At 38.5% G+C, this 18,072-nt stretch overlaps 1 protein-coding gene across 9 annotated transcripts in view; it reads left to right on the top strand.

Annotated features, from left to right (window-relative positions):
* The window catches only part of LOC124180065 (transient receptor potential-gamma protein), a 110,507-nt gene extending 92,778 nt beyond the window's left edge, over nt 1-17,729 (top strand). For 3 of the 9 annotated variants that reach the window (XM_046565084.1, XM_046565080.1, XM_046565077.1), the window contains exons 6-19: nt 2,067-2,215; nt 3,645-3,840; nt 5,240-5,410; nt 5,616-5,850; nt 6,971-7,070; nt 7,288-7,566; nt 7,692-7,825; nt 7,973-8,108; nt 8,606-8,801; nt 8,875-9,069; nt 9,203-9,428; nt 11,250-11,627; nt 13,551-14,024; nt 14,630-17,729. In XM_046565084.1, coding sequence (XP_046421040.1) covers nt 2,067-2,215; nt 3,645-3,840; nt 5,240-5,410; nt 5,616-5,850; nt 6,971-7,070; nt 7,288-7,566; nt 7,692-7,825; nt 7,973-8,108; nt 8,606-8,801; nt 8,875-9,069; nt 9,203-9,428; nt 11,250-11,627; nt 13,551-14,024; nt 14,630-14,823 — 3,063 coding nt within the window. In that variant the 3' untranslated portion in view covers nt 14,824-17,729. The remainder of the gene's footprint in view (nt 1-2,066; nt 2,216-3,644; nt 3,841-5,239; nt 5,411-5,615; nt 5,851-6,970; nt 7,071-7,287; nt 7,567-7,691; nt 7,826-7,972; nt 8,109-8,605; nt 8,802-8,874; nt 9,070-9,202; nt 9,429-11,249; nt 11,628-13,550; nt 14,025-14,629) is intronic. The other 6 variants (XM_046565081.1, XM_046565078.1, XM_046565082.1 and 3 more) reach the window with 4 other exon arrangements.
* The last annotated feature ends 343 nt before the right edge of the window (nt 17,730-18,072 follow it).

Here is an 18,072-nt window from a genome sequence, read left to right as displayed (position 1 = left end):
TATGGTGCTTTTTTCGAGTAGCGTTGTATGATTTTTTTTTCCTCCGTTTGTAGTTATATCTGAGCCAATACAAACAACCAATAACCTAACGAGTAAACGCACTTGCCTGTGATACGTATGAGTGAAGTTACATCGGAATTGTATGCAGAACCTCTGTCGAATTGAATCCATCGTCCACTCCCTCGCTCAAGTTCCATTGCTCCAAAGTCCTGTGTAACCAAAGGACTGTGCAGAATTTGGGTGGGACCGATCGCCATGGAAGATGCTCTACATACAATTCCTATAAAACAAATGTAAATCGTCATTATACTACCTCAAATTCAAGTCACTAAATTTTGAAAAAGTTTTTGAGTCCTTGGACCATTTCACTTTTAGGCAGATGTTGTCAATATCAATATCCTTCCGCTTTGGTATTCATGTGAATGCATGTCATACGTACTCTGTATGTTGAAAATACCTCGGAATCGATACCAATTCTTTGTATAACTACATATTTCAATTCAATTAAGTTTTTTTATCAATGCCTCTTTGCGAGGTTTCTAAACTGAAATGAATATTGATTTTGTCCCTCCTCTGATACTTCAAGTTCAATTCATGTATTATGTATTCATGTGTACGTACGGTCGATGGGGTGTATTTATTTTCGTTACAGTAAAATGGTAGAATAAGAAGAGGTTACTTTCTAATCGCACTGGAGATTTTTGTACGTGTTGAGACTTTTATTTCTATTTTGGTCTATGACGTAAATATATTTTGTGTATTTGTGAAGAAGAGAGTTTAAATTCTCCGGCCAGTTATTAAGGCTGGTTGAGTTATAAGTTTTTAAGAAAAATGCTCTAAAGAGCATTTTGATATAAATAGTCAAAGACTATCTTCATATTCCAAGTCGAATTGCATTCAAGATGATGAGGTCAAAGATTGGCACTACCCTTACAGAATCGTCTGATTCTATAATCTCTTCCAATTTGTAGTTCTGAAATTAAAGGAGTTCGATCGCAAAATGATTCGACGCTTAGAGAATGACAAAACTTAAAATATGGGTAGCTAATCGTGTAAAGATAAATCAGTTAAATTATTGTGATTCAAGCCAAGATATCATTAAACCTATTTTGTATAATTTAAAATGTACTCTTATGGCAAAGTATTTTTTTGTCGTTTTCAATCACTCAACAACCAATAATCAATCAACGGTTGGATGTCAATCAAAAATAGTTTCCCTCAAATTTATTCACGTTGAAGAAAATTTTAGCTGTCAAAGCAAAAATTTTTTTGAGTGCGGTGCTTGCTCGTGTTGTACACTTTTTGACTGTCGGTACAAATTTTTAATTAACTCACTTCGATCAATCTCCCCAGCATTGAATCATAATCTAATTATAATCGTATCGAAACAATGAGGTTCATTTATACCACGCCGAACAATCTGATTGCAAAACCGGTAAGCAATGTATACATATATATGATGATTACAGACATCTATTTCATGCCATATTGTCGACAATTTTTTGCCGCTTAGGATATTCGTTTTTTACCTACTTCTCGACACACCGATATACTATATGGTACATTATGTACATCGCATTCAAAACATGGTTCTCCGGCATCAGGCCTCATGATAGCGAAGAATTATAGTAATATGAGAGAATTCAAGAAATCAACCACTTCAATGTTATAATTATAAACCTTCGTTTCATTGACGATATTCATCTCATCCCCTGAAATAAAATTACATGTATCCGCTAACCGTCCGTAATAATAAGTGCACCCCGTACAAATTGAATAGAGTACTAGCATGATTTAGTGAAGCTAAAAACGTAACGTCTTGTCATGATACATGTTAACAGATATTATTATCATTAATTTTGAAATTTATTGTTTTGTTATTATTAATATCATCATTGTGAGAAAGACAAATGAATTGACGTTACGAGTAAAAACAAAAAGTTTTTTGCATCGATGTTTAATATGTGGTACCGTGTATGAACTGTACCGCGAATGAAGTAAAGCCATAGAGAATCACGACACAAGTTGGCGATTGCTGTAATACTAAACAAGCCTTGAATTCGCAGAGTTGGGAGGCACTTCCTCCCGATACGGCCACCTTCACCCCAGACATCACTCCGTTGATTCTTTCCGCGCACAGAGACAATTACGAAATCATTAAGATCCTGCTAGACAGAGGCGCCACGTTGCCGATGCCGCATGATGTTCGCTGTGGGTGAGTGATCGATGCGTTGCGATTTTCGCATTTTGAATCTTATAACAAGTTGTACGCTTCCCTTGCCACGTCACCCGGGTTAACGATCCTGTTAACAATGGTGACGTGAAACATATCCAACTAGGTTCACTGATTACTAATAATAAAGTGAGTTAAACACGTTATTCAGGAAACGTTATACTCTCAGAACTTGATTTGTTTCTATGATCTACGACCGTTGCGACGAAGAGTATAAAAAATATGGCGAGATTAGGAGGTATATTTATCACTCTTTTCATCAACTTGTCAACCTCTATAATTATGCTGATCCAACCAAACGTAAGCGTTACGGAATATTCACGTGAGGAGTTGATCCGCGTGATCCCAGGAAGGTTCTACCAGAGTTCAGTTGGTACTTTGCCCGTGTAAAACAAGAAAGAATGAAATGCTCTGACGAGATTAGCATTTTTACTTGAGCAAAGAGAAAAACCGAAATAACGATTTCTTTACAGTTTCATAAACGATTTTGAGACTTCACTCCGAAAACCTTTCGTTTTTTCCTGCTCACCGCTTTGGTAACAGGATAAGAATCGGTTAGGAACCAAACTGCGTCTCTTAATTTTGACATACCTTCAAGTTTCGTGAACTCTAGCACCCAACAAAACTGTTGCACTGCCAAATTGACTTTTATCATATGGACGATTATCTGCGAAACGGTTGTAGATAGACATCTGAAATTTTCAAGGTATACTCGGTCACGATCTAAAATGAGAACCTTCTTTTCTCCGACCGGTCTAATTTCCGGCTACACCGGAACCGACTGACTTCTCCGTGTCCGGAAGTCGAAACAAATTCTGAATAATAACGAACACTGTTTCCTGCATGCGACAGAAGAGCACTTTTTTATTACTTTTACTCGTAGTTCTTTTCAATTCGCGTTTCTTTTCTTTTCTTATTCACAATTTGATAAAAAATTACAATGATCTAACTCTGACATGTCATTTTTACCTCAAAGTAGATTTCTATAGCATATTATCAAAATCCAGAAGTTAGAAATTATCGGAAATCTACAGGATGTTTTGAATAGCTCTTGCTGCGTACGAAAAATGTAATGAAATAAAGAATTTTTTTGCGAGTTTCATTTAGTCACGAAATGAGAACACCGTAACGTATAATAAATTCAATTGATTCGCTACGTAAGGTTATTCGCTACCGTCTAAGAATGAGTAAATTAAGAGTCCTGCTTCATTGAGAAGGCAAACAAATTTGGCAATCGTCACACAAATTGGTTCCAATTAGAAAACAAATTTATCGTCAAATTTCTATGAATTACTTTAGGAAAGTTCTCTTCCAGCAAAAGCCCCAGGATACAATTAAGAATCTACCCAACAATAAAGCACAATTAAAATCTGAGCCACGAGTCCGTCATTTTCCTTAATGTTTTAATTAGGTGTGACGAATGCGTAACATCACGAATGGAAGATTCTCTGAGGCACTCACGGAGCAGAATTAACGCTTACCGGGCTTTGGCATCGCCGTCTTTGATAGCACTTTCTTCCAAGGACCCCATACTTACTGCGTTCGAACTTTCGTGGGAGCTTCGGCGGCTGTCTTTCCTCGAGCACGAATTCAAGCTTGAATACCAGGTGAGCTTACCGGATCGCCCTTCAAACTCAGCTCATGAATCTCAAAACTATCCCTCGATGCGACCATATTATAAGCTTAAGTCTCATTCGATCCTTCATCCTGCTTGCAATTCCTTCAAGACGTAAGTTCCTCCTAAAAATATCGGAGTAGTTTGGAACTGCGCATGTACCTAAATCTGGCACGCTGCTTCGTCATGATTACTCGAAAACTGCTAAATGAAATGTACGTAGAATTAGTTTTCACATATTTCTCATTCATTGATTTGTTCATTTACATATTCATCTATTCATTTATTCAGTCGTTAGTGGTGGGACCAAAACTTGGGAATTTTACCGGTATTAGCCTCTGAGAAAAAACAAGACAGAGGAATGAAAGTAAATTCTTATAATAATAATAATATATTATAAATGGATCTACCCACATCAATCCGATATTTATCTCGACATTCAATCATTTTCTATTATTTTTTCTTCGGGCATGTTGTACTATATGATATTCTTTTTTTCCTTTGAATAATCCAAAATTTTATAAATAATCGATTCCATCTTTCGTAAAGTATATTTCTATTCAATTTACGAAAAAGTATACATCTGTTCTATATTCCAACTAATATAATACTGTTCAACTACGAAAACAACTTCGCATCGGCTCGAAATCTTGTAATTAATAATCAGTTACTAATAAATCACATCCCTTTGTCAGAACATATTTATTTTTTCCGCTACGTATTTTGCAATCATCACATATCACGTTGATCACCACGGTAACCTCTTTTTACATTATTGGCGGATACTCTAAATATCACAACCTCTTATCGATACTCACTATTGGTAGCCAACTTTTGATTTATACGGTCGTAAATCGTGGTCTTGTAACACGGGGGATGATTTTGGCATTAAATCACTCCTTCCTTTCAATTCCGTACTCTCTCTGATTTTCTCCGATCATTTCTCAGCCCGCGGGTTTCTGCTGGTAGAGCTTCAATGGGTTTAAATTTAATCGAGAAACTATATTGATATCTCTTACTAGTATCGAACGGTTTGAGCTTCATTCGGAGGTAATGCGAAAGTTTCTTCCAAACGCGATGCTGTCTGATATCCGACTGCTGAGCGCAGAGGACTTATAAGGTGGTTGAAACTTATGGGAACCTTTAAAACTCGTGATTTCTTCACAGTCTAATAGAGCCGGGAAAAACATATCACAAAACCTGGATAATTGAAAATCTAGGACAACAGGAAGAAAGAAATTGACCGCCTGCATATCCATTCAAAAACTTCATTTCGAAGAGGGCCTAAAAATTTACCTCCTTACTTGTAAAAAGTCGAATATTTTCTTTCGGTTCCCAGATCTACTGCAGATGAAATCAATCTTAAGAACTTTGTGGATTTATCATTGTAGGAACTGAGACGACAGTGCCAGGACTTCGCAACAGCTTTGCTGGATCACACGAGGAGTTCTTACGAACTTGAAGTGCTCTTGAACCATGACCCCACGGGACCAGCCTTTGAGCACGGGGAAAGGATGCACTTGAACCGTCTGAAATTGGCAATAAAGTTGCGTCAAAAAAAGGTAGGGAATCGCACAACGCATTCGAAATTGATCGCTTTTTACGCCAATTGACTATAAAGATGAGTTTGACCTGAAGAGACATCCGACTGTTGGGTAGTAATTGACAGAAATTAGACATAATATGACACCGGCCGATGTAAGTAAGATTTTCATAAATTTTGGCCGGTTGAGATATCTGAGAAAGCTTTTATTTGTCTGAATCTAGTTCGTTGCACATCCTAACGTGCAGCAGCTGCTTGCATCCATTTGGTACGAGGGACTGCCTGGTTTCCGTCGGAAAAATATTTTGCTTCAAGCCTTGGAGACTATGCGGATTGGAATTCTCTTCCCATTTCTCAGCGTGGCTTACATCATAGCACCTCACAGTGTCGTCGGTCAGACTATGAGAAAACCCTTCATCAAGTTCATCTGTCATTCCGCCTCATACTTCACGTTTCTGTGTAAGTGTTTCAAAATATCTGTTAGTGTTTTTTCGAGAATTTAAGTAACGGTGGCAAAATGATTATATCGATACGCATCGTGTCGTGGGAAAGAATGTTGTCGGAGAAAAATGTTATGTATTCATCGATAAGGTTGGTACAGTCGATTGAAGCGGAATGCAAAAAACGTAGACGGTTACCTTTCGCGACAAAGTGCGTGATGGAATTGAAAACACTGGCCGGAAGCGAAAAGCAATTACGGTCAACTCTTTGATTGTTCACGTAACTTAAGCTATTTCTTCTTACTGTGAATATTAAATCGTATATTAGGGATATTGGTGAGTCAAAAATAATGGTATTGAATTTTGACTCACCAACTTTCATAAGAAGCTATTGCTTAATAAGCATACAAAGCAAATTTTCCCGGCCAAGGAATATCAACGTTTCTATCCAACATGTCCGCTAAATATGAATGTATATTTATTGTAAGCTATTGACGTGCTACATGAGAAATGATTCTCGCTAATAATTTAGAAAATGTGACTATAATTTTATCCACCAATGAGATGGATCTATCTATTTTTGATCTGGCTGCTCCGAACTTTGATAAGTTATTCGAAGAAGCATTTCATACAGATACCGTAATTATTCAAGTGGGAAACATAAGCTGCAGCACATAATAATGGCATTAGCGATAGCCCATTTCTTGCTCTATAACTAATCTTGATCAATCATGAAGGTGGCGTCGCGGATGTTTTGCGGTGATTAATCAGTCGACAATTCGCTGCGAGCCTATAAGTATACTGACAGGAATACCTTACTCGCTGGACAACGTCAATTTATAGTTCAAGGGCAAAATTAGAACAAATGGGTGGAAGGGGAGAAGCAGAGGTTAGGGTATCAATCCTGAACCAATGTCGAAAAATTAAATTCTAAATTACGTTCTAGTTCTATCGGCTCAAACTACTCACCCTTCGATTGCAAAACGTTACGATTCCAATTATCTCCTGCTCTATTAAACTTTTACATACGAAAGTATCGACAGCGCTTGGTCGATTAAAGTTTTTATTTTTATACGGAACGATCACTTGTAGATTTGCATGTGGCTACTTAAGAATTTACCAATTTTCTCATTTTTCAGTCATGTTGATTCTTGCCAGTCAAAGAATAGAGAATCTACTTGGAATTGGAGATTCTTCAGAGCTAGAGAAAAGAGGAGAAATGCCCTCACCCGTCGAAGCGTAAGCTATAAATTACTATCAAAGAAAGCAAACCCGATTCCTTTTCGATCAAGACAAGTCTAAGAACTTTCATTAATACGATTTTCAAAGTTTTTTCATCATGTTATTATTATTACTCAATTCGAGCTAATTTTTTAACTTTCGAAATATTATTCTTTCGCATCAACATGTGAGCAATTTCGTTAATTTTTTCATTAATACAAAATCCATACACCAGATTCATCATAGCGTGGGTTTCCGGGCTGATATGGTCAGAGGTGAAACAGTTGTGGGACGTCGGTTTGGAGGAGTATGTTCATGACATGTGGAACGTGATAGACTTTGTAACGAACTCCTTATACGTGGCTACTCTCGCGTTAAGGATTGTGGCCTACTACCGAGTGCAGGAAGAAAAGCAAAAACTCACTGACAGTGATCGTCTCCGTCGGGAAGAATGGGATGCGTGGGATCCTATGTTGATTTCCGAAGGACTCTTTTCGGCTGCTAATATTTTCAGGTAAACCATTTTTTCGCACGAAGCTCACAACTGGACGCTATAATCAATCCGTTGCATGAACTAACCGCCAATCGTAAGCTAAAGGCAATGTCACTTCAAACACTCTCCTCTTCCGTTTTTCTTAGCTCGCTGAAGCTTGTTTACATCTTCTCTGTAAACCCTCATCTGGGACCTTTACAAGTATCGCTATCCAGGATGGTGATGGACATCATGAAGTTCTTTTTCCTCTACGTTTTGGTTCTTTTCGCGTTTTCATGTGGTAAGTTGGCATTGGATTGCTGCGTCCCTCGTATTGTTATAGATATAACTTCATCGTACTTTTCAAGCGTGTAAATCATTTGTTTGAATTCTCTGACCGCTGTTTATCTCCGGTATTAGCAGTTCATATCATGTCGTTTTTTAACAGGCCTCAACCAACTCTTGTGGTACTACGCTGACATGGAGAAGAAACGTTGTCCATCCAATAGCTCTGACATCTCGAGTACCAACAGTACAGCAAATTCCAATAATAATTCTTGCGTTTTGTGGAGAAGATTCGCTAAGTAAGTATACCCTTTGGGAGTGCGGTATATAGGTAGATTAAGGTTTTGAAAAATCAGTAAGAAACCTTTTGACATCTACTTGAACGTGTCCCATCTTTAATCTTATAATCCTGAAAAATGAACTCCTATCTACGTTACTTTACCTCTTCAACCCATAGCAGCAGAAAAACATTGCGATTTACGTACGTTGGGAAAAATTGTCGTAGCGCGATACATAGCCACTCTTAAAAACCGGCCATAATCGATTTTCGCCAAACTGCAAATTTAATTTCAGCCCCTCAGTGGAAGCTCAATAGTATTTTTAAAATATGAAGTTTCCAAGCAAAGCGTTTTAGCAATGATGACTTTGCTTTTTATGCCTTTTAAATAAATTCATATGCGAGTTAAAATACTGATAAGACTAGACTTTCTGCTCATGATACGCGTAACATAATGTTTTTATCATGCAACTGCAAAACGTAAGATATGTACATACCTACATTATTGCCCTACTATAGTCTATTCGAGACAACGCAGACCTTGTTCTGGGCGGTGTTTGGGCTCGTTGAACTCGAGAGTTTTGAGTTGGACGGAATCAAGGTGTTCACGAGGTTCTGGGGAATGCTCATGTTTGGCACCTACTCGGTCATCAACATCGTAGTTCTTCTGAATCTTCTCGTTGCCATGATGAATCACTCCTATCAGCTGATATCCGTACGTAAATTCTTGCGAAGATCGTCTTTTTTGTATTTGGGTTAACGATTACTCAGATCTGAAAAATATTTAGGACCGTGCTGACACTGAGTGGAAATTTGCTCGTAGTAAGCTGTGGATTAGTTACTTTGAAGAAGGTGGTACAGTACCTCCTCCATTCAACATCATTCCAGCACCGAAGAGTGCCTGGTACATCGGTCAGTGGATTTATCGGAAGTTGTGTGGTCACAGACGTGCCGCGAAAAAAGAGCACATGCGGACGATCAGGGTGAGTCGACTGGAAAGTGCTATTCGATGTTTAATCATGGTTGGAGAACGAATGTTGATTCTAATTCAAGGGAAGGGTCGAAGGAGCTTTGCTACAAATAACTATATAAGTGGTTAATGGCCAATTTTTCTAGCGAAAGGTGAAACAGGCATCAGAAAGAGACTTCAGGTATCAAACGATCATGCGTAATCTTGTAAGGCGGTACGTTACGGTTGAACAACGCAAGGCAGAAGGCGAAGGTGTCACTGAGGACGACGTGAACGAGATCAAGCAAGATATTAGTGCCTTCCGATGCGAGCTTATCGAGATCTTGAAAAATTCTGGCATGAACACGTCAACAGCGACCGGCGCTGGAGGCGGTGAGTGGTCGCATTTTGACACCAACGGTTAAGGTTTTCAGATTTTAGCGAATCAAACCCAAAAAAATTCTTGTTGGAATTTTTATTGCTGTTTTCTGACTATCTCAATTTAATCAGTTTAACGCACCAGTAATCAACGTGAATATCATTTTTGAAAGGACCAATATTTGGTGTGTCCAGGGAAATAGTTTTTCGATTAAATTTCTCAGACTAAACCGAGTGTTGACTGAATGCCAAGATGTATGGGAAAGTTTATACCGACTTGACCAACGTCCAAACCTTACTTTTGATCATTTCTATTCTAAGTTTTCATAATATTTCTTAGATTGAAGTGAACATATTTTTTGCTAGATCAAATTTTTAATTTCGACGATATCCGCTGGGAAGAATGTTTTCAATTGATTATAAATTCTGAATGCCAAATCGGACCATTAGTTATAAGATCTAACTGTTTAAAGCGAAATGAACTTTCAACAAAAAATACAGAAGGACTTACAAAGTTTACAACATGTTTAGGCAAGGAGATCGTACTTCAAAATTGAGAAATCAATTTTACAGAAAGTCTAAAATTTGCAATTTCTCTTTTCAAATGTCAATATATTTCAAACATAGTAACGAACAGTTTGAGAGTAACACGATAATCCTATTTGTAGTATTTTTTTTCAAGTACTTCCTAAACTCTTCATTATCTTGAAAATCTGCTGTCATATGTCAGCTTGATTCCAAAGAGCAAAAATAGTACTAGATATCCAGCAAATCTATTGCGTCATTTCACAAAGCGACAGCACAATTCGTGTTAAGGTTTCCTCCAACTAGAAGGACCTTGAGAGCCATCGCATTGTACTGTCTCGTTGGAGGCAGCTTTCAATCTCGACTCTGAATATTAGTTACTGACGAGTTCCTCGGCAAAGTTACCATAGTGTGTTATCGTTATCCGACAACGATTCAAGTGAATTATTGTTTATAGCGAAAATCTTTAAATAAAAATTTGATATCACAAGAATTGTACGGGAATCAAACTTGGAAACGACGCCTAGTTTCTACTTTGTCCTAACAAATTCAGTGAAAAATTAGTACAGAACTCGAAAGATTAAGCTTGGCTTGGACGTTGGCCAAGTTAGTATGAAAATTCCAATACACTGTAAAATTATACAATTTTATATGTAACTTAATCGTGAATCATTGGATAGAGATAGTCAATGCATGGTATGTAGTTGTGTGGATTATACATCGAACATGCCCGAAGAAATATGAAGCTTCTATTGTAGTTTTCTCAAGGTTCTTAAAATCATCCCCACTTATTTCAAATTTCTGTATTTCTGGATTTATTTCTACACTTTTTTGTGATTATACATATAATTTTACACGCATGACAAATCCAAACACGTCTCACAATCAGGTGCAAAACCCTATTCTATAATCAATTTAGTTATCGCCAGTTGTGTTCAGAGATAATTATGCACGTTAGGCTGCAAATTATGACAAGTTTGAGCCCATAAAACTACGTTTAAAAATTTATCGCGTTATCCTGTTACCGCAATGAATAAACCACATACGAGTACATGAACTTATTTCACCTATTTTGAGCATTAAACGCGGGCATATAATTAATCAATCACCGAAATAATTACGGACCAGATAAAATACATTCAGTTGGGACTATATAAATGAAACGTCTCAGTAACTTACATACGAATGATTTAGCTCCGCTGTACAAGCCACGACCAATTTTCTTTCATTTCAATAATCCTATCATTTCTTTCAGTTCTGCTTACGTAGTTTGATGTAGAGTGGGCTCTTTGGGTTCTGTTTCCCTTATAGGTGGTAGCTTTAAAGCACTGTCTTTAGGTGCTGGTGGAAAGAAGAACCGACAAAAAGAACGGAGACTGATGAAAGGGTTCAACATCGCCCCTCAACCAGGAGGAAGTGGGACCTTACCACCTGTGGCAGAATTCATAGCCTCCCTTCAGCAAGCACACCACGAACACGCTCACCATGACCTCTTTGGTAGCACCCTCAGTGGGATTTTCGGTCCTGGAGCGACACCAAAGAAGCATCCTCATCACACAAGTACTAACAGTGTCCCAGGTCTTACGACAGGTCCAAGACCTCCAAGGGGCACTAGAGAAAGTTCTAGAAAAAGAAGGTGGGGCACCTTAATTGAAGCTGCAAAAGTGGGACGCGTATCGAAATTGATTGGTGAGCGCAAATGAGACGTCACAGGGCTAGAAGTTAGAAATTTACATTAATAGAGAGCATGCTTTTTTCACTAACAATCATTACGCGATGGATTCGAACCAACCCGAATATTCTTACAACACTCGAGTGACCTGGTATTTTAATTCCAAGCGGGTATATTATACGAGTGTAGGGCTAAAAAGTAGGTGAATTTTGGAGACTTGTTAAGGTTGAGCTGAGCGGAAAGTAGCCGAGGAACGTTGTTCGGTTTAATTTATTAGCGCCGTACAAAGTTTTACGGCCGAAGCGCGACTTGCCTGGTTGGTGATCAGAGCCGAAGTGATAAGACTAGCCGCGCCCCCCCCTCGCCGGGCTATTTTTCCCCCACCACCGCGCCGCTAGCCTAGAAGGCCTGCTGGTAGGGCCCGACGCGCCTTCGGCGGTCGCTTTCCAAAGTTTTCTCTCTCGCTCGCTCCTACGCTGCCCGCCCATCGGCCCCGGATCGGTTTTGCGACCTCCTCGTGCCGTTTAGGGTGACCTGCATGGGCTTGAGAAAAACGAATTTCCCGGGAGGTCTATAGTCTTCAGGGAGAAACTCCCCAAAGCTGAATTGGCTTAACGTACTCGATGACACATATCATGTGTTCGAGCACGTTCGTGGGCGAGCGTCGAACCGCGAGAGAGACGCGCAACCTTTTCGGTCGCTCGAATCCACTAATTTGGAAATGACTATCCGTCATTCTCGGAGCCAGAACTTGATTCTACTGGCTCTTGCGCAATCAGACATGTCGCCCTTTCGTCTCAACAATTGCCATTATTTTAATTTTCGTAAATTAACATGTACATCAGATGCTGATATAGTTTCCAATCACTATTCTATGCGATATTGTAACATTAATGCTTGCTCGTAATAGAGTCGTCGCCTATGATATTTCGCGTTCTATCGTGTTACGTTTCAACTTACAAACTTAACATAATGATCTTTCATCGTAACCAATTAAACTTATCGTAACATAGACATAATTATCCAAATCAGCTTACTAGATCTCTACCCTTCCCTGCACCCTTGTATTGAAATACAACGAGCATGATAATAGCGCCTAAAGCGGCCAATCCTTGATTTATCGGTGACGACAATAAATTAATGACGACAATAAGAAATTAAACATTAAATTTTCTTCCAACTTAAACTTGAATCATTCTAACCAAGCGATCGAGATCAGCCCGAGAACAGCCGCATCTTCGCGTTTTCACCGTAGCAAAAATTTTATTTAGAAACGCGATAATTGCGGAGTAAATAAACAAAATCGAAAACTATCGGAAAATTTTTTTTTTTTTGTTCTCTACGGTTCTAACAGGACTTGTATTTAGACAACCAATGAGTGAATTCCATTGTATTTATTTATTTATTTATTTTTTTTATTGAAAAGCATTTAGATTGAGCTTGATTCACTTTTTTCTTCATCAGAATCAAATGAATGGAAGCATTGTATTAACAATAACCTCACTCATTTCACCCGATGACAATGTTCTGCATTGCACACGATATCTTGAAAATGGCTCGAACGATTGACTTTAAATTTAAGTACAGTAGTTTTGGACAGTTCATCCTTTTTGATATCCGACTTTTTTCACAAAACGGAGACCATCTCAAGTTCAAAATCGATTTGAACTAAATCGTTTGAGCCATTCTTGAGATACTGTGGGCACCGCAAAATATGTTACCAAGTAAAATGGTTGACGTTATTGAAAATAACGATGCTTCCGACTATTTCATTCTAATAGAAAAAATGTGAGATTGAATTTTGACCCGCGCACTTATAAATTAGACAATTCCCAATTAAACCAAATAATCGCTTTTCGAAGTAAAATCTTCCAAAATTGACTTAATTTTTCTGTTGTCCATTTTTATGTGTAATAAATTATCGTCATCTCATGATAAAGCAGGTCGATCTCGGTCGGAGGATTCAGTTTATTCACCAGCATCGGATGATGGCTCCCGATCTGATGGTTCATCGGACTCCAAGTCATCTCTAGACGTCACGACGCCAGATTCGCATGCTCATCAGCATGTCCATTCCCATCATCATCATCCTCACGATGTCCACCATATGTTTTCCCACGGTTTGGGACCAGCTCTAGCAGCACTGCGAAAAAAGCGGAAGAAATTTTCAGCATCTCGTGCTTCAACGCCAGCAATGGCGAGCCATACCAATCCGGTAGAAAGTGTTATGCATCCGATAACCTCCGCCCTAGCATTAAAGGTCACCAGGAAGCAGTTGCAGAGAGCAAGCAGCGTTCCAACGAGAGGACCCGAGACTGTAATACCTCCGATCACACCTCGATGTCACGAGGTTACCCAGAGTCAGCAGCCAAGTTTAGACGCAGTTGAGATGATCGCTAGCCACGAAGCACAGGGTAAGGATCGTTAACGTATCTCACTCATCATCTCTCTGATGGTGCTCAAGTTTGGAAGCTTTAATTCCATAGAGTATCTAAGTGCAGATAGTACAACTAATATGACGAAACTTCATTCGAGTATAATTTTTTAAATATTTTTATTCATTTTTGTCTTCGCACGCTGTAAAACCGTTTGTATCAACCTCAGGAACCAGATGATCGTGATCCTTGAAAAGACACAAAATAGGGAGTCGTAGAACGACCGTTCAAAATCGTTCTACCTGGAGAACGTAAATCACAAAATAGTACATTGTGTATCAAGGACGAAAAGAAGACGATTACGAGTATGATGTCTCGCGCTGGATGGAGTACGGGGTAGTAATCAAGCGAGTGCAAACGCCTTTTGCCCGTCACACACACTATTCATCTTATCCTACTCCCTTTGAAAATTCACTTTGCGTGAAAAGCGGATGAAAAAAATTGGCATATTCATGCGTACTTTTAGCAAACAACAGCTCATGCAGTCGTTAGGACTTCACTCTGCGTATGTACTCGTAACTATCTGCACTTAGCTCACCATACGAATCTAAAGAAACGGATGTTATTTATTAAAATTTATTTAGGAGTTATTGTTGCCGCCGGGCCATTGACGCCATCAACGACGGAGGAAAGTGTCATCGCAACTGCAACCGGAACCGGAACTGGAACTCCAGTTTCATTGACATCGGTAAAGAGAAATGGTTCCGCCACCCAATTGCAACGATTGCCAGGCATTGAGCCCATCTCTGGCCACGATGTGTCTGCGGGATGGCTGTGAAACTCCGCAACAGCTGACGTAGTATGATCTGGTTGAGAAGAGTCTCTGCCAGCCTACCAACTACTCAGCTGTAATATCTAGCAGAGATTTCGAGTGTTCACTGCGGCGCGGCGGCTGTGAAAAGTCCTCATCATGCCCATGCACAACGATGCCTTAATGCCAACGCGCTTCGAGGTCGCGTTGACTTGAACTTTTCTAGCCCGTGCTTTTATCTCGGATTCTCAACGTTCCTCCTTATTCGGTGTTCAGTCGTATTTTTGTGTTTGATTTTTCACATTAGAGTTCATGCGGTTATCGATCACTGAAACTACACAGTCTAAGAATATTTGTAACCACTAACATCCACCATTGCGCAAATGATTCGCAGAATCTTACAATATTCTAATAAGGAACGACAGAGAAACGAAGATACCTTACTTAAAATTTAAACATACGAAATGTCTTCGAGTGCCCCGAATCTCCTAAGTTTGGCCTTATTCACTTTGACCACGACATATTTCTGAAAACTCTCTTATCTGTACACACTGCAAGGCCCACGATAAATACATCTATTTTTCGTCTCCCAACCTAAGTTGAAGCGATGTTGTAAAGCTTTCGCATGCTCTGCCATGTAGTATGTCACTTGTCAACAGTTAAACCGATACCTTCTGGCTTTTCACTGTCGGAACTGTAAATTATATTGCTGTGGCGTTGTTTCTTTAATTTTGATAGTAGCCACTGTACAGATCATATCCCAAGTAGCACCGTCGACTCACATTTGATTTATTGCCGGCGATAAATGAAGTCAATCTATCGCAGATTTCAAAAGAGGGCGTATTTGAAGCGAATAGTTGACTACATGTAAATAATGTGTTCGCAAATGTTCACTAAATTGTAATTTGGCAGTCAACAGTGTACAAATCATCTATAAATTGACTTGTCATTAAAACATAATCAAGCGAAATTGTGAAATTTCAAGAGAGACCAGATTTTTTAAATCCTATTGCATTCGCAATGGTGGCTACTATTCGATATCCAATTTTTGATTTGACACTGTCCTTGATCTTAAAGTTTTTTAGGACTTTCGTCGACAGACAATTGGCCCTGCTTAGATTTTTGAATCATTAACAGTCACTATCGCATCTTAGGCGAACAGTCGCCGCCTTGTCGACTTCCTGCCGACTTCAAGTCAAATTTTTCATCTATTGCCATTACGTCGTCTTTGATTGGCCCAATGATAGTCGAAATTTTGACAAGTGTGCTACTTGGGATGTAACGTCAGAATATTTTTTAGCGCACGTCGGACCTTCCAATCGATGAAGATATTTTCTTGTTAGTGGATCGGTTGTATCGTGTGAAATATTGAATACGGTGATGAGATTCTGGGAATAAGATCAATGCATTTCTTCGAAACGAAGCGTAAAGTTTCGGCCCGAAATGAGAGCGCCTCTTAGACACATAATTTATTAAAGAAGATTAGAGAGAGAGAGGAAAAACTAACCTAGGGAATAAAAAAAAGGTATCGCCTTCAAAAAACGGAGGCAATGCTACTTGTTTTAAAGCTAAATTAACCTCTAATCTGTATGGCCTCGGAGCTTGATCCTTGGTCCTTTGGTTTTTATTTTCGTTTTTTTTTTTTTTCTATCTAGACTTTTTTGACAAACTGTACGTCCGAGGAGGACCCTTATTTCGAACCAAAACGTTGCACTACGCCTTGAAAAAATGCATTGTCCTTATTTCAAAAGCATCTTGACCTCTCTACTGATGATAAAGATCTTTTCGATTCGATAATGGATTTACCTTGACCCACACCCATTTTAAATATTTTTAACGATAATCACAGTGATGTATGGAACAGTTGAATGTTTCACGTAAAGCATGTTGAACGATCAGACCATTAGTTTAAATTTAGATAAAAATAGAAGATAGAAAATAGAAGTGTCGAACCATGTCTCGTACTTTCATGATTTGTTTACTTGGTATCTATCCTACACAAGATTGCTCCTGAACTTTCAGACGTATAATATACTGCCAAAATGAGTTTCGCGGGCCAGAATCATCAACTAGTCTTGTCAGCCAGTCATTTAAATATAAGCATTTGTTAATACAATATTATAATTATTATTATTATTATTAGTGTCCCTATCTTCGTGTACAATACTATTATCACCATTACGATTACGATTGTTAAACAGTTGCCGCAAATGGAACCACGCATGGATTAGAAATAAGATTATTTTTGATCTTTGTGATCCATTTACGACAAATCTCAACGAAGAAATTTTGAAACAGAAGTTGAGGATATTGACTGTTTCTCCGAATTTTCTATTCTCCAATACAGAACCGTTTTCGCCCATAGTTAGTACGTAGTTTATTCTTAATTATTTATCTTAAAAATAAAATTAGTAAAAGAATTATGTGTAGTAAAACACGGTACACGGTATTGGTACACGTTGAAAGAAATTGCCACGACCAAACTTCACTTACGATTAGTATAGATAAAATCATAGTTTAGGAAAAATATGAAAACGACTTGCTATAGCGCCGAAGTCAGAAAACCACCAAGTCTGGTGCCGAAAAATCACAAAACAGAGTTTTGAACTCTTACCCGGCAAACGTAACAGTCTAATTGTGAGCTTAAGTACACTTGTCGTCATAGCACAACTATGTATAGTTATTCATATGAAACTAATAATTTTAAGTCTTAGAGATTACGAGTCGTCTCCTCGTGAGGTTGAAAAATGAAGGAAACTATTATTATACCTCATCAGATTTGAATCTTTCAATCGCTCTAATTAAACTAATACCAATGGTGCAGTGAAGCAAGTTAATTAGACCCAACAAAGTCAACCTACTTCCCCTCCCGTCCGTGAGTCAGATTGGAAATCTGTTTCCTCGTTTCAAAGGTGTGCAATGAAAGCTAAGGAATCTTTCCTAATTGCTGAGAATACAATGCCTTTTTTTCCAACAAACCGAATCAACATACATAGTATATTCAAGGCACAAGAAAACAATTCAATATCGCACTTACTGCATAATGTCTAATTCGGTTTCGTTCACTGGACCACGAGTGTTTCGTTTGGCAAATATGTATTACATTTTTGAACGTGTTTTCGGCGTATCTTGTTCATCTTTCACACAATCACCAATGGTTTGATCGATGTTCCTTGGGCAGATATTTTTCTCATCTCTTCAAACAGTCAATGTTGATTGGAAGTAACTATGCCTAGCACGAGTGTAACATACCTAAAGTTGCAAATATTAATTTAA

Source organism: Neodiprion fabricii, chromosome 4, assembly GCF_021155785.1.
Source record: "Neodiprion fabricii isolate iyNeoFabr1 chromosome 4, iyNeoFabr1.1, whole genome shotgun sequence".
Taxonomy (NCBI): Eukaryota; Metazoa; Arthropoda; class Insecta; order Hymenoptera; family Diprionidae; genus Neodiprion; species Neodiprion fabricii.
Note: the sequence above shows the minus strand (reverse complement) of the source record. Positions and strands in the feature narration are given on the sequence as shown.